Below are 19,879 nucleotides of genomic sequence, written 5' to 3' on the forward strand. Positions count from 1 at the left end.
CCACATTGACAAGTCACTAGAGATGAGCTCATCCCCCTCTCTTCTCCAAACAGAGAGGGAGATACCTTTACAAATGGAGATTTCCCTTATAAATGTAAATGATTGTCTGGCAACTATTCGCAGGGTCATCCAGAGAATGTGGCCAGAGAGACAGAACTTCTGATAAGAGGGGCTTGTTGGTGCCTTTCCTATTGTAACATTTACCCTACGTTATCTTTACAGCCATCATGATAGATCTGTTCCAGGAAGAAGCCACCATGTCAAATTCTTTAGGCAGTTAGTGGGGGAGGTCAAATGTCCTCAGAGAAAACAACCAAGGAAAGAGACAGATTTCAGGGTGGCCAAATCTTGATCTCCCACACCACTTTGTGGCTACTCTGACCAAATAAAATTGGATTTTGAACCTCTGGAATGTACTTACATTTTGTAAGCCAGAAGAAAATCTCTTCTTTTGAATCCTATCTTTTAACTATGGCTAGGCAATGGTACCTCCTTGAAGGAATCAATAACAAAATTAAAATAGTATCTCTCCTTTAAGTTTGTGACTTTTCTTTTGAACTGTCAAATAAATAGAAAGAGAAAGAAAATGATTTTTGAAAATATGAGGAAATCCAAAGTTGAATTATTACATAAATCTCTTTTTCATCCATAAGCATGAGGAATCACCATAATATGAATAATTTGAGAGGCTCATATATAATTGTGTTTTTATAATGGAATGCTTAAAATATTACGTTTTTTGTTCATCTTTAATGAGGGAAGGTGGTTCTTTTTTTTTTTTTTTATTGATGTTTTAATGGTTTCTAACATTGTGAAATTTTGGGTTGTACATTTTTGTTTGTCCATCACCACATATATGACTCCCTTCACCCCTTGTGCCCACTCCCCACCCCCCAACCCCACTGCCCGGGTAACCACAGTCCAGTTTTCTCTGTCCATATGTTGGTTTATATTCCACATATGAGTGAGATCATACAGTGTTTGTCTTTCTCTTTCTGGCTTATTTCACTTAACATAATACGCTCCAGGCCCATCCATGTTGTTGCAAATGGGACGATTTTGTCTTTTTTTATGGCTGAGTAGTATTCCATTGTATATATATACCACATTTTCTTAATCCAGTCGTCAGTCGAGGGACACTTAGGTTGCTTCCACTTCTTGGCTATGGTGAATAATGCTGCGATGAACATAGGGGTGCATAAGCCTCTTTGGATTGTTGATTTCAGGTGCGTTGGATAGATTCCCAGTAGTGGGATGGCTGGATCATAGGGCATCTCTATTTTTAATTCTTTGAGGAATCTCCATACCGTTTTCCATAGAGGCTGCACCAATTTGCATTCCCACCAGCTGTGTATGAGGGTTCCTGTTTCTCCACATCCTCTCCAACGTTTGTTGTTTTTTGTTTTGGTGATTATAGCCATTCTAACGGGCGTGAGGTGGTATCTTAGTGTTGTTTTGATTTGCATTTCCCTGATGATTAGTGATGTTGAGCATCTTTTCATGTGCCTATTGGCCATCTGTATATCTTCCTTGGAGAAGTGTCTGTTCATTTCCTCTGCCCATTTTTTGATTGGGTTGTTTGTTTTTTTGTTGTTCAGTTGTGTGAGTTCTTTATATATTATGGAGATCAACCCCTTGTCAGATGTATGTTTTGCAAATATTCTCTCCCAGCTGGTTGGTTGTTTGTTCATCTTGATTCTGGTTTCATTTGTCTTATAAAAGCTCTTTAATCTGATAAAGTCCCACTTGTTTATTTTTTCTTTAGTTTCCCTAGTCTGGGTAGGCATGTCATCCGAAAAGATTCCTTTAAAACCAATGTCAAATAGTGTGTTGCCTATATTTTCTTCTATGAGTTTTATAGTTTCAGGTCTCACCTTCAGGTCTTTGATCCATTTTGAGTTAATTTTTGTGAATGGCGATAGCACATGGTCCACTTTCATTCTTTTGCATGTGGCTGTCCAGTTTTCCCAACACCATTTATTGAAGAGACTTTCCTTTCTCCATTGCATGTTCTTAGCACCTTTGTCGAAAATTAGCTGTCCGTATATGTGTGGTTTTATTTCTGGGCTTTCAATTCTGTTCCATTGATCTGTGTGTCTGTTTTTGTACCAGTACCATGCTATTTTGATTACTATTGCTTTGTAGTATGTTTTGAAGTCAGGAATTGTGATGCCTCCTGCTTTGTTCTTTTTCTTTAGGATTTCTTTAGCTATTCGGGGTCTTTTGTTGCCCCATATAAATTTTAGTATTCTTTTTTCTATTTCTGTGAAGAATGTCATTGGGATTCTGATTGGGATTGCATTGAATCTGTAGATTGCTTTAGGTAATATAGACATTTTAACTATGTTTATTCTTCCAATCCACGTGCATGGGATATCTTTCCATTTCTTTATGTCATCGTGGATTTCCCTCAATAATGTCTTGTAGTTCTCATTGTATAGGTCCTTCACCTCCTTGGTAAGATTTATTCCTAGGTATTTTATTCTTTTTGATGCAATTGTAAATGGTATTATCTTTTTGAGCTCTCTTTCTGTTAGTTCATTATTAGCATATAGAAATGCAACTGATTTTTGTAGATTGATTTTGTACCCTGCAACTTTGCTGTAGTTGTTGATTGTTTCTAACAGTTTTCCAACAGATTCTTTAGGGTTTTCTATATATACAATCATGTCATCTGCAAATAGTGAGAGTTTCACTTCTTCGTTACCTATTTGGATTCCTTTTATTCCTTTTTCTTGCCTAATTGCTCTGGCCAAAACCTCCAGTACTATGTTGAACAGGAGTGGTGAGAGTGGGCAGCCCTGCCTCGTTCCTGTTCTCAGAGGAATGGCTTTCAGTCTTTCCCCGTTGAGTATGATGTTAGCTGTGGGTTTGTCATATATGGCCTTTATTATGTTGAGGTACTTTCCTTCTATTCCCATTTTATTCAGAGTTTTTATCATAAATGGATGTTGTACCTTGTCAAATGCTTTCTCTGCATCTATTGAGACGATCATGTGGTTTTTATTCTTTGTTTTGTTGATGTGATGTATCACGTTGATTGATTTGCGGATGTTGAACCATCCCTGCGTCTCTGGTATAAATCCCATTTGATCATGGTGTATGATCTTTTTAATATATTGCTGTATTCGGTTTGCCAATATTTTGTTGAGGATTTTTGCATCAATGTTCATCAGCGATATTGGCTTGTAATTTTCTTTCTTTGTATTGTCTTTGTCTGGTTTTGGTATCAGGGTGATGTTGGCCTCATAGAATGATTCAGGAAGTGTTCCATCTTCCTCTATTTTTTGGAATAGTTTGAGGAGGATGGGTATTAAATCTTCTTTGAATGTTTGGTAAAATTCACTGGAGAAGCCATCTGGTCCTGGACTTTTATTTTTTGGGAAGTTTTTGATTACTATTTCAATCTCTTTACTTGTTATTGGTCTATTCAGATTCTCCATTTCTTCTTGGTTCAATTTTGGGAGGTTGTATAAGTCTAAGAATTTATCCATTTCTTCTAGATTGTCCAATTTGTTGGCATATAATTTCTCATAGTATTCTCTTATAATCCTCTGTATTTCCATGGTATCCATTGTAATTTCTCCTCTTTCATTTCTAATTTTATTTACTTCAGCCTTTTCTCAGTAAGCCTGGCTAAGGGTTTGTCTATTTTGTTTATCTTCTCGAAGAACCAACTCTTTGTTTCATTAATCCTTTCTACTGTTTTTTTGGTCTAAATATCATTTATTTCTGCTCTGATTTTTATTATTTCTCTCCTTCTGCTGGCTTTGGGCTTTGTTTGTTCTTCTTTTTCTAGTTCTGTTAGGTGTAATTTAAGGTTGCCTATTAGGGCTTTTTCTTGCTTGTTAAGGTGGGCTTGTATCGCTATGAGTTTCCCTCTCAGGACCGCTTTTGCTGCATCCCATATGGTTTGATATGGCATGTTCTCATTTTCGTTTGTTTCCAGATAGTTTTTGATTTCTCCTTTAATTTCATCAATGATCCATTGGTTGTTCAGTAGCATGTTGTTTAATCTCCACATTTTTGTCACTTTCCCAGTTTTTTTTCCTGGTTCATTTCCAGTTTCATAGCCTTATGGTCTGAAAAGATGCTTGTTATGATTTCAATCTTCTTAAATTTATTGAGGTTTGCTTTGTTTCCCAACATATGGTCTATCCTAGAGAATGTTCCATGCGCTCTTGAGAAGAATGTGTAGTCAGCTGTTTTTGGGTGGAGTGCTCTGTATATGTCTACTAGGTCCATCTCGTCCAGTTTTTCATTAAAGTCTAATATTTCTTTATTAACTTTTTGTCTGGATGATCTATCCATTGCTGTAAGTGGGGTGTTAAGATCTCCTACTATTATTGTGTTGTTGTTGATTTCTCCTTTTAGGTTTGTTAATAGTTGCTTTATGTACATTGGTGTCCCTATGTTGGGTGCATATATATTTATAAGTGATATGTCTTCTTGATGGAGTGTCCCTTTTATCATTATATATTTCCCTTCTTTGTCTTTCTTAACCTGTTTTATCTTGAAGTCTACTTTGTCTGATATGAGTATGGCAACACCTGCTTTCTTTTGTTTGCCATTAGCTTGGAGTATTGTCTTCCATCCTTTCACTCTGAGCCTGTGCTTGTCTTTAGTGCTAAGATGTGTTTCCTGAAGGCAGCATATTGTTGGGTCTTGCTTTTTAATCCATCCTTCAACTCTGTATCTTTTGATTGGAGAGTTCAATCCATTTACATTTAGGGTATTATTGAAATATGAGGGCTGAATGTTGCTGTTTTGTCACTTATTTTCTGGTTTTTGTGCATTTCCTTTGTTTCTTGTCCCATTTGTTTTGGACTGCCAATTCAGTTTGGTTGTTCTGTCTTATGATTCTTCTAGTTTTCTCTTTGTTTATCATATGTGGTTTTAATTTGATTATTTGTTTAGTGGTTACCTTGAGTTTTGGGCAAAAAATCTTGTGTATGAGATAGTCCATTATCTGATAGCCTCCTATTTCCTTATACTAAGTCAATTCAGTCACTTTCCTCTTCCCCTTCTAAGTTGCTCTTGTTATACCTTATTCTATCTTGTGTTGTGGCTGTGTGTTTACAGTGATGAGGTTAAATTTATTTTTGGTGAATTTCTTCTTTTGATCTTTGAGTTTAGTATTTAAGTGGTTGCTAACCTATTCCGGTAAAGATCTACTATTTCTCTGATTTTGTCTACCTACTTTTCTCCTTACTCCAAGCTTTGTGTTCCCTTTCTCTTCTTTTTTTCAGGCCTGAGGGCCTTCTTGAGTATTTCTTGTAGTGGGGGGTCTCGTGGCCATGAACTCCCTTAGCTTTTGTTTATCTGGGAGAGTTACTATTTCTCCATCATATTTGAAGGATATTTTTGCTGGATAGAGTATTCTTGGCTGAAAGTTTTTGTCTTTTAGTATTTTGAATATATCATTCCAGTCTCTTCTAGCCTGAAATGTTTCTGTTGAGAAATCCGCTGAGAGCCTGATGGGAGTTCCTTTGTACGTTATTTTTTGTTTTTGTCTAGCTGCCCTTAATATTGTTTCTTTGTCGTTGACCCTGACTAGCCTTACCACTAGGTGTCGTGGTGAAGGCCTTTGTCTGTTAATATATATAGGCGTCCTGTTGGCTTCGCTCACTGGTATTTCCTGCTCCTTCCCCAGATTTGGGAAAGTTTCAGCTATTATTTCCTTGAATAGGCTCTCTGTTCCTCTTTCCCTCTCCTCTCCCTCAGGAATACCTATAATTCTTATGTTACATTTTCTAATAGAGTCAGATATTTCTCAGAGTCTTTCTTCATTTCTTTTTAGTCTTAGTTCTCTCTCTTCTTCTATCTGGAGTATATCTGTATTCCTATCCTCTAAAGTACTAATTCTTTCCTCCATATTGTCAGCTCTGTTCTTTAAAGGTTCCAGATTCTCCTTTATCTCCTCCATTGTGTTCTTCATCTCCATCAGCACTGATTGGTTTTTCTTTATGATTTCAATCTCTTTTGTGAAGAAACTCCTAATCTCATTGAATTGTTTGTCTGTGTTGTCTCGTATTTCGTTGAGTGTTTTTATGATAGCTATTTTGAAATCTCTGTCATTTAGTTTATGGATTTCTGTGTCTTCGGGGTTGATTTCTGGGTGTTTGTCATTTTGTTTCTGGTCTGGTGATTTCATATATTTTTGCATTGTGGTTCCTGTGTTGGTTTTGGTTTTCCTTATCCTGGAAGTCTCTGGTTGCAATTTCCACCTGCCGCCACTGTCTGGTGGTAAAGGGCTGTGTAGTCTAAGCCCCCTGCGCTCTGCCCCAGTTTTTCTGCTGCGATCGCAGTTTTTTTTTTTTTTTTTCCCCCGCTGCGATCCACGATCCACGGGTCCAGTCCAGTTTGTTCAGGTCTGCCTCGGATCGCTAGGTCTGGTCGAGCTGCAGACTCCGGGTTGCGGGGAGGGGGGAGCTCTCTCTTTTGCCCTCTGGGTCCCTGACGTGGGAGGCTTCTCGTTTGCCCCTCTTTATCTGCTCTCTGGGGTGCTCAGATGTTGATGGTAGCCCTGTGGCTCCTCTGAGTCCTCTGTGCGGGAGTTTCCCACTGGCTAAGAGAGCCCGAAGAGCTACAGTTTTCCCGCCGAGGGCCGCCCCTCCCCCCTCTCTGGGAGCCGCGCGGACCGGGATCGCTGATCTGATGGGGAGGGAGCGGAGTTCTCCTTACCTCTCCCCACTTCCTCCGGGGGCCCAGCACGTTCCGCTCTCAAATGTGCGGCAGTGTGGATCCCTCTGCTCTAGGGTCACTGTCTGGGATTCTGTTGTTGGTCTGTGGCTGTTGCTTTTGTTGTATCTTGTGGGGGAGGAATTCCCAGGAAAGCTCACTCCGCCATGATGCTGACGTCCGGGAAGGTGGTTCTTTATTTAAACAACAGAATAAAATCTTGTAAAGTAAATTTTCAAAGAATGTCCAATCAAGAGTCAAGAATAATAGCTAGGTAAGTGACTGACTGCAAATCTTTGGCTTTGTAAGCCTTGATTCCTCTGTTTATAAATCCTATCTGTCTCGCTGCCCAAAGGTGGTTTCATTGTTGAATTAATTTTCCTGAGTTTTAAAGAGCATTTTAGAAGCGATATGATGCTCTGAGGCATGAACTTAGAAAATTAGAATGCATATGAAAGTAGCCATTGATTTGGAAATTGCAATATATTTAAAATCATTATTTATTCTGAGGATCTTAGGTTGAGAGACCTATTCTAATAGAACAGATTTTTCCTAGACAACTTGCTCTGTTTAACGACCTTAATGAAAACCTATTTCACCTGGGCAAGACTATGTTGAAGCCAAGTTGTCTCTTGCTTCACACCTCGACTGATATGTTTGCGGTCATATGTTAATTTAACTAAACTCAACACATAGTTATTGAGGTCTATCAAAGGCAAGGCACTGTAGGTTTTAAAAATGATTAAATATATCCCACTGTCTTTGAAGAGTAATGTTTATTTAGGGAGAAACTTTTACAACTATTTCATTATAAGACTTGCTAGGGCAAGAGAAACAGTTGAAGCATTTTTTAAAATTGTTTTGTGAGCAAAGATGAAGATGAAATTAATTCTGACAAAGGATTTTAGAGTTGTTCTCCCAGAGGAGGTGACCGTTGAGCTGGTATTTGGAAGTTGAGTGGCATTTCAAAGGGTAGAGGAAGGGTGCAAAGCATTTCCTAAAGAGGGAACCAACTGATCAAAATAGAACAGCTTGGTTGTGCCTGGGACATCAATCATGAATATGAAAGTGAGAAAAGATGAGGCTAAATAGTAAACTGGATGAGATGAGGAGGGAAGGCAGTGCTTTGCTAGCATATTTAGACTTCATTTGATATGGATAGGAACCATCAACAATTTTTAACCTGAGTAGTGTCATGAAGGACATATGACTTCTCCCCATTATTCAGCATGCTCCTGGGAGACAAGGGTTCCGTGAAGAACAATAATCTTTTTTTAACCAAGGTAGATGGTGACTGCATGAATGGCCACAATTGTCAATCTGGCAAACGAGAGTCATCTTCCCAACCCCTTTTTATTCCTCTTCAAGATTACTAGTTCTTACTTCCATCTAGAGATTGGCTTTAGGAGAACCATATAAATTGGTTATTTGTCTGTTTCCATTTCCTTACTACCTTTGCAGGGCCCTATTTTTTTACAGATTTAGTGTTGTGCTGCCCAATTCCTTGTTATCAAGGCTCTGAAGTGCATGTTGAGAAATCAGCCTTATCTCCCAAATTGCTGAGCAGAAGCTGAGTTCCATTAAGCTCTTAGAACAAAAAGAAAAAAAAAGTTGTGTCTCCTAAACTCCCCAACACATCATCTAGATATGTATTCGATTTTCTTAACTTTATTAAGATATTTAGAAGGTAGAATATTTGAATTGGCAGTGACCTAGAATATACAAACTCATACATTTTAAAGATGAAGAAGCTGAAAGAGGGTAACTTGCTGAAAACTAATGGACTAGCCTGTGTCAACAGAATTACTCAGTGGAAATAAACTCACTTTACTTAGTTCTCCTTCTAGCTAAATGTTATAAGGGATTTATTAGAAATTGCTTCCGTGAATCTGGAAAGCATGGGCATTTTTGATTCATTGACATGGGTGTTTAATCCATTCATAAAATGAGATCATGTGTAATCCATTTCATGAAATGATATGATCTAACTATAAGGAAATCCATGAATGTCAGTGGCTAAAGAAAAGAGATTCATAGTCAAATCTACTCTCTCATCTCAGCCAGGTCACTTAGTAGCTCTTTGAATTTGAGAAAATTGATTACCCTCTCTAAGACTCAGTACCTTCAACTGTAAAATGGGTTTAATAATATTAACCAAAGATTCTTTTTATGAGTTTCTAATTAAATTATACGTGAAAAATATGTTGAGTTTAATGAAAGTTAGTTACTTTATTAATAAAATATATTAAAAACACTTAACCATTAAGAAATTCAACAACTATATAAAGTATATCATGGCCTAAAGTAAATTGTGTGAATAACAGTAAGTAAATAATATAGTGAGTAAAAGTGAAAAATATAGGTTTCTTCAATTGTTTTCATTAAATAATACTTTACAATAAATTATACTTTACTATTTAAGGAAAACTAATAATACTTTACTATTCATTAAATAATAGTAAGTAAAAGTAAATAATATAGATTTCTTCAACTGCTTTCATTTTCCCTTGGACTTTCTAAGACAAAGACAAAACAATATGAAAGAAGCAAAAAAAAAATACCCCTAAATATATCCATTTTTTTCTAATGAATGTGAGATCACTGCAATGATGCCATGTGGTAGAATATGCTCTTGCTGCACGAGTGGCCAATGAAATGAATGAGTAACTTATTGTCTTTTGAATGCAGCTCTTTCTGCTGAATAATGGATGTAGTGAGGGAGAATGGTGCCCAGCAATGCAGGGCAAGCAGTAGGCAAGGTGACTACCAAAAGAGATGAAGAAGAAAATGCAGAAGAGATGCTTAAGCCATTCCTAACTTCCAAGTTAAAAGCCCCTGAGCTATCTCCAAGGAACTTTTAATTGGCAGAACAGACTGCTTAGTCTTCACATTTTTTTAAAAATGCCATAGGGAAAAGGAATCAACTTTATAAACAAAGGCAACAATTTTCCTCACTTATTTTTGAAAGCCCATTGGTTTTTCTACTTCTTTATAGGTAGGGTTGTCTATTTTGTGTGTGTTAGTAACTAGCCAAAGTATTACTAGTTATACTTGGAATCTGATTTCTTATTTGATAGGAGTAAGTACATAGTTGGATATAGTTAAATGACTACATAGAAAGGATTAGGGTTCATTGTATGAAAAGTACCAATGCTCATAATTTGGGAATTTTTATTTCTTCTAAACATTAAACAAAGGATGTAGAAACTGAAATTTCTTGTGATGGTTTTATATGCCTCACACATGGTAAGATATTTACATACGTTATAACTTCTAAAATCCTCACAGAAAACCAGACAACATTTTCAAGAGGAGAACACTGAGGCTCAAAAAGGTTAAGTTGTCTACAATTGTAGAGATAATATGTAACACAGTTGTAATTTTTCAAATCCTGTCTGGCCAGTTCCAAACCTATGAGTTGATTTTGTGAGAAGAATATCAGTATTAAGGATACTAGAAACATTTTAGCACAAAATTAAAATTTTGGAAAGCACAAAGATACCTTGGTAGAACACTTTTAAGGAAGGCAGGATGTAAGAATAGGGCGTGGAAACGTAGAAGGGCACACCATGATGTTTCAGTGTTCCCCAGCAGGAGATGAGAAGAAGATAGTGAGGCACCTAAACCACATGAAAATACATGCACACACGGAAGCAAAAGGTGAGCTTCTCAAAATAACATGGGGAGGAAAAAACGGAATTCTCAAAGTCACTCCAAGGAAGAAGAGATAGAGGTGAGAAATAGGAGGGAGCTAGAAATAAGAGAAATGAGAGATGTGTTATTAAGCTAGATATTAAGGACTGTAGAACAGACAGTGGAAAAATCCTTTGTGATTTAGGCTGCAGGAGGGGAATTTAAAGAATAAATATGTCTAATATTTAAATTTCATTTTTTTAAATTCTTTTTGCAACAAATACTATCTTTTACCTGCCTTCCATAGAATTGCAATGTGTGTGTGTGTGTATTTGGTCACATTTTGGATTTTTAAATGGCATGGAATTAATGGAAAGGAGGTTTAAGGCAATTTTAAAAGGTCTCAAGAGGCTGACATCAGGGTTATCTAACTATTACCATAACAATTTTAAAGTCATGGCATGATCCTTGGGCATAATTTCTGAGGATTTCTGAGGGATTAGTTAAAGTCTAACTAATAATTATCACTTGATACAATTTTATCTTATGTGATAGTAATCCTGAGCACTGATCTTTTTTTTGAGCACTGATATTATAGGTTTGTATTAGTTGGATGAGAATTTCAATTTCTTCAAGAGCAAAACAAAATAATGGTTAAACAAATCAGAAGTCCAATTCTCATTTATATAATATTCTGATCTTGTATGTCAGTTCGGCGTTGCCACAATTGTAGGAATTTTGACTTATTGACTAATTTTTCTGCCATCACATCCATATGACCCAGGATGGCTCAGCACTGCATCCATGTTACAGCCAGGGGGAGGCAGAAAAGTGGAAAAGGAGGACAAGCCTATGCTGTAAAGGGATAGATAAAAACTGCACTCGCTCTCTTATCACATTCTTTTAGCGAGAATCTACTGTTTGGTTGTAGCAAATCTAGTTTGACAATAAACAATGAAAAGGAATGTTTTTTGGTTGTTTATTATGTTTATTTTGGCTTTGCTTTGTTTTTTTAAGTGCTATCTCATAAAGACCAACTGATTTCAAGGAGCAAGCACTAATGTGGATACGAGAGGCACTGTTTCTAGCTCAGGCTCTCCCAAATCCAGTCTGTGGCTCTGTGCCACCACTTTGCTCTTCAATCTGTTTTCACAACTGTAGATGAAGATGCTGGACTAAGTCATTTCTGTGGTCTAATTCAGGTCTGATGGACTGAAAAATTAGCTTTTCCTAAATTTATTGAATTAACTGGAAAAATGTTAGAAGACTTTTTGAAAACTGTCCTGTACACTTTATTGGTTCCCATTCATGATAAAACATTTGCAATTGTTCAACTTTTCAAAAACTTCTCTTTTCTTCCATTTTTTCCCCAAAATAGCATCTAGCCATTCTAAAATAGGAAGTGTTGACATTTTATGTCTTCCAAAGAATGAATTAACATACCTCTTTTAAATTATCAATTAGCACCCTTTTACAAAGAACCTAAGGGATTTTATCTGGTATGGCCTGGAAGAAATAATTGTTATGAGGAAAAGAGATTCTGGTACAAGTTCTCAACTTCTAATTAAGTTATATGGTAAATTCATTTAGATAAGTGGTGAGTATTTGTTTATTGGCACTGAGGGCAAAATCTGAGATGAAAAAAATGATGTAAGGTTAAGGAAAATGTGGAAAGTAGAGAAAGTAGAAATGGACATGGGTAAGAAATATAATGACAGAAACCAAAAAGAGAAATAGACAAGGAGAAATAGGACTGCAATTAGCAAAGAAAAAGACTTGAAACTGACCAGTGACTAAGACCCAGAGCCAGTCTGAGCGTGTTTGTGAACATTTAATTAGATCTTGTTTTAATTAAACCACTGTTAGTGTCTCCTGGGACAAAAGCATTACAGAAAAGGAAAGAAAAAAAGCACAGGAAAAAAATCCCAAAATGATGGCGGAAGAAAATATGAATTTTTTGCCTTTTTAAAAAATTATTGATCCAAAGTCCTCATTTTTCATTGAAGGAAATATGAGAAGAAACTTCAGCTCAGTGACTGAGTTCATCCTCCTAGGACTGATTAATCACCAGGAACTGCAGATTCCCCTCTTCCTGCTGTTTCTGGCCATTTATGTGGCCACGGTGGCAGGGAATCTTGGCATGATTGTGCTCATCCAGATCAATACCCGGCTTCACACACCCACGTACTTTTTCCTGAGCCACTTATCTTTTGTCAATCTGTGTTTCTCTTCCAATGTGAGATTTTCTTATCAGAGAAGAAAACCATTTCCTATGCTGCTTGTCTGGTGCAGTGTTACTTTTTTATTGCCTTGGTCCACACGGAGTTCTATATCCTGGCTGTGATGGCCTTTGATCGCTACATGGCCATTGGCAACCCTCTGCTTTGCGGCAGCAAAATGTCCAAGGGTGTGTGCACATTCCTCATCACGGTGCCTTACGTTTATGGAGCACTCACCGGCCTGATGGAGACCATGTGGACCTACAATCTAGCCTTCTGTGGCCCCAATGAAATTAATCACTTCTACTGTGCTGACCCACCTCTGATTAAGCTGGCTTGTTCTGACACTCACAACAAAGAAATGTCAATGTTTGTTGTGGCTGGATGTAACCTTTCCTTTTCTCTCCTCATCATCCTGATTTCCTACTTGTATATTTTTCCTGCTATTCTGAAGATTCGTTCCACAGAAGGCAGGCACAAAGCACTCTCTACCTGTGGCTCCCATTTGACAGCGGTCACCTTCTTCTATGCAACTCTTTTCTTCATGTATCTTAGACCTCCCTCAAAGGAATCTGTGGAGCAGGGAAAAATGGTTGCTGTATTTTATACCACGGTAATCCCTATGTTGAACCCCATGATTTATAGCCTTAGAAATAAAGATGTGAAAGAAGCATTAACCAGAGAGCTGTTAAGGAAGAAACTATTTTCTTAAAAGATATCACTATTCTTTTGGTCCCCAAACATTTTCTAGACCTTTTTCCTAAGTTACAGGACAGAAATGATAGTGAAATGAAAAGTACAGTATGCCAACAGGGAACATTGCATTTTTTTAAAGCTTTAATGATTTTTTAAAAATCCAAACACGAAAAATAAAATTTTCATTATGAATGTTATGTTTGTGCTTGTCATTCATTTTGTTTTCCAGTCATGTTAATTTCTTTGTCTTTTGTATACATCATAGCATTGCATTTCTCCCTCCGTTTAGGTGGACATGTGTGGATATTTCTGGAAAATGAGTTGGATTAGATTCATGTGTCATTTCTCAGTTGAGCATTTAATTGTTCGTGAGAGAATCCTTCAGTGAGCTTTTTTGTTCTTGTCATGCTGAATAGCAAGATTTAAAATTTCAGCACGGATTCCTGAGTAAGGAGAGATGGCACAGAGCCCTCCACCAACTCACAATAGAAATGTAGAATGAATGAGAAATGCTCTTTGTTTTATAAGATACTACAATATGTTGAGTTGCTTATTTCCATGGCAGAAAGTAGCCTCTTCTAAGTGATACAACCTTAATTATACCAAGTTCAAGCATGTGGATGCATATTATATAGAAATTAAACACCACCACTCTCAAAGAAATCACATTTGAGATTTTATGTTCTTTTGGTCTTTTTTCTATGTTTTTATACACATGAACTTGTGCAGTTAAAATTCGTTATGAGTACTATTTAAAATTACAATGTAAAATGTATACATTGTTTCAAAAGCCAAAGGATTTTACAAGGCTTATGTTATCTTCTGCCTCATGGCTCTCCTGCCCCATGTCCTCATGGATAACGTATTCTCATTATTTCCTCAGGTAATTAACTCACTTTAAACTATATGCTTATATGTCTGTTTATTGATTTTTCAATCTTGGACATGATTGATTGGCATCTTTTTATTAAACATAAAGTATTAAAATTCTTCCACTGATACCCGCATCCCTTCCCAAGAACCACCACTTCTTTCTCCTTGTCTTCACAATACGATCGTATTTGAATTTTTTCTTAAATCAATAATTGTTGTTAAAATTACTATGAATATATCATTACTAATACTGAACAATACCATGAGTAACACTATGAGCATTACTAATACTAATCACTAACACTATGAATAATACTGTGAATGGAATTCTCTTCTTGCACAATTATTTGATTTTCATACAGTTAATGGTTACTCTTATTTTTGGTTTCCTTTTTGTATCTACTTTTCCCCAAACTTCCACAGAACTATAAAGCACCTCTTATAGAGAAAAAATGATAGATGATCTATACTTCCCACATTTTCTCCCTGAAGGTCCTCTGTCCTCCTGTTGGATTCTACCCTTCTTGCTCTCTAGGTCTGTTGCAGAGCTGTGCTCTGGAGATAGAATTGGTACCATCAGTTTAAAATTTTTCATTCATTGAACTTATGTGATTAATAGGCAAAATGTTACAAACTGGAGATTCAGTGATAAACAAGATAAAAAAAGTCCTTTGTTACATTTTAGAGGAGGACATTAGACAGCAAGTCATCTAAACAAACAGATAATCCAATATTTCAGATATTGGTAAGCGTCATAGAGAAGGTAAAGCCAGGCAATATGGAAGACAATGACTTGGCAGCATCAGAAGTGAGGGTCGTGCTGATGTGTCAACTTCAATGGATGGGAAAAGACTCTTGGAGAAGGTGACATTTGAATTGAAACCTAAATGAAGAGAAGAAGGAAAACATAGACACAGCTTTGGAAACTGTAATCAGCAGAATCAACAGCAAGTCAAAGTTTCGGGGATGAAGCCTGGCATGTTAGAGAAGCAGAAAGAAAGGACATGTGGCTGGAGCTTAACAAACGGGAGCAACAGTAGGAAGAGTTTATGCCACGAAAGCGGCTCCTTTATTTATCAGATGGTGCTGCAGTTTCCCATAGTTGACAGGGCAAACAGACTGCAACACTTTGCTTTCACGTCTCATTTAATTTGCCGTCACTTGATATGTGGCCAATATTCCATCAAGTTAGACAGAATGAGGAGTTTTAAATGGGTTGATCAATTTAAAAAAAAAAATTATTGTTCTTTTTACTGAGCAAAAATAATTTTACCAAATACTTAATGGACTTTTCTACTCTCCGACTCCTCTACAAGTTCCCTCTACACTTTTCTTTACCTTTATAATTTAAGACTTAGGTGAAGCATTACCTCTTCCAGCAAGACTTCCCTATGCATTCAGGCTGTGTAGGTACCACATTATGGCTTATCCATGACGTTACAATTCTATCATTGCACTTATAACATGGTACTATAGTCACATGTATATACATCTGTTTCTTCCACTACTACAGGAAGTTCTTAAAAGAAGAGACCATTTCCTCTCATCTTTACCACCTTTGCATCGTGTCTGATAAAGAGATGATGCTCAACTCATGTTTTTTGAAAAAGTAAGAATTTACCAATCCCTTCCTCTTTCTGCCTCTGCCTTTATCTAGGGCCAATTACAGATTTTTCTCTGTGAATCTCACTTCTCCCCTCCTAACATGTAATCGAGGCAGAACAATAGATGATTACTTTGGTTTAGTGAAATCATATTCAAGCTCTTTACCATAAGTGGCTTGCTACAAACCCATAAAGAGGAATTCTTTCTGATCAGGAATTAGAGATTATAACTTTATTGGCACCAGACAGGAATGATCACACATTACAAGTCCATTTTCATTGAATAGAAGCAGATAAAAGTGAGTGTTGAACCATAGTGAAAGGATTTAAGGGAACCAGTCGTGAGTGATCTTTGTAACAACGCATCTTCCTTGAGATCCCTTCATAATTATACATTGCATTCAGGAAACAATTTACAGGCAAAAGGGTCTCCACTGCTGCTCAGGCAGGGGAAATGTTTGGTGGAAATCACTGAACAGGCATTTACTGAGTCCAGTAAAGTTCCAATCCTGGAAAAGAATACACTCTTTTTAAGCTCTTTATGCCTCTGGGCTCACCAAGAAAGCCTTGACTGCCAACTCAGGGCAGAAATTCATAAATTCCTTTATGTAGGGTGAATAACAATTTTGTGCACTGATTTTAATTGCCATTCTGAGACTCATGCCATCTGAATTTAAATTGTCTGCTATGAGTTAAAATATTCTCTTCAGCTCCTTGTCTACTGAAAAAAAAATCTCTTCATATTGAGACACAACCGTGCGGTGGGAAAAAGACGGGTTTTGGAGTTACTCAGACCTGGGTCTGAATCTCAGTTTTATTGTTTATTTTTTAGTTGGGTAAGCTTAGAGAAGTTACCTCTCAGGATCAGTTTATCCAACTGCAAAATATGATTAGTAGGACTCATCCCAGGGGATTATTGTGAATATCAAATATTATTTGTAAGCTACCTTTTCCTCGATTACATTTTCAGGCAAATGTGCTCTGAGTTTAATTTTAGACTCATTTTTAGAAAACTTTTCCAAACATGAGAGACATGATAGAAACAATAATTTAAATACATGATTTAGTCATTCATATATTTAACATACAATTGTTGATTATTGCCTATGTCAGGCATTGTTGTTGTCATCGGTAGTTATCAGTCTCTTCTACCTGCCACATTCCATGTGCTTTTCTCTTGGAAATTAATCATTTATACCTAGTATTATTTATTTACGTATCTTAAGCATCTGGTCAATGTGCAAACTCGTTTAGGGGAAGGATATATTTTTCATATTCATTTTCTGAAGATTAAACAGTGTTAACTTTGCAATTAGTACACATTTTGTGTGAATTTTCTAAAGGACAAACAATGTAGGAAATACGCTAAAGATCTTGACATGATGAAGACAGTTACCTGAATTTAGTTTCAGGAAAAGTTGTGTCCCAGAGTATTTTAAATTTGGCGTTTAGTCCTGTCTAAACTATGGCCCTAGTACTCATTGCAGACAATTGGTTTGAAATCTAGTGAAGTGTAAAATATAAATTAAAAAATATCCTGATATGAGAAAGTATAGTGCTACCCATTAGTATTTCTCCCTCTGAGAGTGTTCTCCACTGGGGTGCCATGTCTAATTGCTCTAATTGCTTCTCCTTGAAACATTTGGGGATTCTCCTGAGACAAATGCTGATGTCGATAACTCGGGTATAAATCCTACAGCACTGGCCAAAATTTGATCTTTAGGGTCATTAAGAAGACACTCTTATTTTCACAGGTAAGAGAAGAAATGTGTTTGTATATTAGTTTTTGACATCTAGTAATTTATGTATTCTCTTCATTAAATTGCATACTTTTTACATATCAATGTGTTTAAATAGGTATTTTTAAGAGGAATTTGCACAGACGATGCATCTTCAATGAGAGAAAATCTGTAGGGTGTTTACTCAGCTGTTTTTCTCTTTTATGATCTTACCAGTGTTTTTTGAATCACTCTGGTAGAATCCCATAGTATAGATCTCCAGGAGATGTTTCACTGTAATTAATTTCAAATAATATTCATTTGTTTTTTCCATTTGCCTAATGTCTTGGGCTCTACCATCACCAATTTCCATAAGAAAAATTCAAATTGGAAAGTTAGATCTACGAGGTTTATTAATGCTTTAAAACTTTTCTGACCTCTAAGAAGTAAAGTTGTTTTTTGCAAACAGACTTTTCCTTGTGACCATTAAGCATATGGAAAAGTTAGCTTCAGTACATGTAGCTAAGGTGTTTTGGACTAGAAGATCTCTAAGCCCTTTATGGTTCTCTTGTATATAAGATTCTGCATTCTTCTCCAAAGCTTGTTTCTGTCTAGTACCTTGTTATTCATAAGCCATACTTGTGGTCCAGGGAGACTTTATTTTTCAGAATATGATCTCTTTCTTTTTTTTTCAACCAAAGAACTTGAAATATGAGTCAGTCTGATAATAATCAAAGAAACTAAACTGGGTCAACGACCTGACAACAACAAGTTAATGAAGAAGAGGCTCATCTTTGTTTTGCCAGGTTCCATACGTAGTCACTTGACTCATCATCACAAATCTTGGCTGCATCTAAATGTTTGCTGTGAGTGTTTCTTGCTTCTTAGCAGCAGTCTGACAGATCTCCCATCAGCTCTATCTTTATATTAGCTTTCTGTGTTTGACATAGTGCCACAATTCTAGAGTTAAAATATGGTTAGTGATAATGGTTTCTACTAAAAAATGACATGTGCCCATGACCAGTGAGACCTGAACAAAACTGAAAAAATCCTTAGAGACTAAGTCAGGACTGTACTCTAGATCTAGGACTGGAGAGTCCATCCCTATCACCTGTACTTCAAAAAAAACTCTAGTTCGAGATCTTATTTTATTCATATTTATTCTTTCCAGTAGTCTATTGCGTAATGGTCCAGAATAGGGAGGTGATAATATTAGATAAATTGAATCTTAGCATTTTTGACAACAGTTATTATCTTTTCCCAAGCAGTCCATTCAACTGAGGGGAAGTGATGGCCTTTCCCGGGAAAGTAGCATGCTGCAGAAGAAGAACAATAACCTGGGAACTATAATATTTGATTCCTCTCCTGGTTCTTCCATTTCTGGGCCACGGTCACAAAGTTAAATTTTCTGAACTTGGTCACTCACCTAACTGAACCTATCACCTCTATCTTGCCCACAATCTTGCTCCTAGCATCCAGCACCACGTCTGGAACTTGAAAGATGTCCAATAATTACTTGTTATAAGCATGTATACAGAAATGAACGACTGGCTTACAAGGTTTTACAAAGTGGTAGAAGAATAATAGAGACATTCAACTCAGCGTTTTATTGCTCTTATTTTATTCAAAGTTCTAAGGCATAAAGAAAGGAAGTAAGAGACTGCCATAGAATTTGTTAATGCTTCAAACCCAAGTGAGGCTAAGATTCTAAAATGAGGAGCTGATGCTTGAGTTTATCTTATTAGACTTGTTTGCAATGTGGACAAGAATTTGATTCTTTTTTAGGTTGATTAAAAAAATTTGTAAATCAATGTGATGCTTCAAGAAGTTTTTTCTTTCTTTTTTTCTGATAAGGGTGATTGGTTTATGTTAAAGCTTTTTATACAGTTTTATTAAGTAATTTTTATAATAAACATCTTAAATTAAATTTGAAAGATTAATAACGGAGGTACTATTTAACTTTCTGATTATGGAATAGCATGTCTTTGTGGCTTTGATTAAACTTCTGATATATTATATACCTTCTAAATTCTACAAGTCTAGTGAATATATAAAATACATGCACATTCTAAAAGTTGGGACCAGTAGGAAAAGTTTTTATTTTTGGGGAGCTAGCAAGAACAAAAATTCTCCCTCTGAAAGTTTTGTTTGTAGACAAGCAAAACTAGACACAATAAGTTCTGGCCCTATACTTCTATAATTTTATAGTATTTTAACACTTTCTCTGTAGAAAATATCTCATGTATGTATACTTGTGTAAGAGAAAGAAATACTGCTAAGAAAGGGTATGTGAAAAAAAATAGAGGAGAGAGAAAAAGAAAAATGGCAGAAGAATTGAAATTGAGTGTCTTAGTAAAAGACAATATAAATGAAGTTATATTTGGTATGTGTATTTTCTGATTTCTATTCATTTTATTAGGTAAAATGCATCTCTACCTGGATCAGATTTAAGAAA

At 36.3% G+C, this 19,879-nt stretch overlaps 1 protein-coding gene across 1 annotated transcript; it reads left to right on the top strand.

Moving 5' to 3' along the window:
- The first annotated feature begins 12,325 nt into the window (after nucleotides 1–12,325).
- LOC131395356 (olfactory receptor 5M8-like) lies at nucleotides 12,326–13,245 on the top strand. The gene is given in 2 exon segments (XM_058527268.1): nucleotides 12,326–12,551; nucleotides 12,554–13,245. Coding segments are annotated over 2 exon segments (918 nt in total).
- Nucleotides 13,246–19,879: the final 6,634 nt, after the last annotated feature.

The sequence above is a fragment of the Diceros bicornis genome, chromosome 31 (assembly GCF_020826845.1).
Source record: "Diceros bicornis minor isolate mBicDic1 chromosome 31, mDicBic1.mat.cur, whole genome shotgun sequence".
In the NCBI taxonomy this organism is placed as follows: Eukaryota; Metazoa; Chordata; class Mammalia; order Perissodactyla; family Rhinocerotidae; genus Diceros; species Diceros bicornis.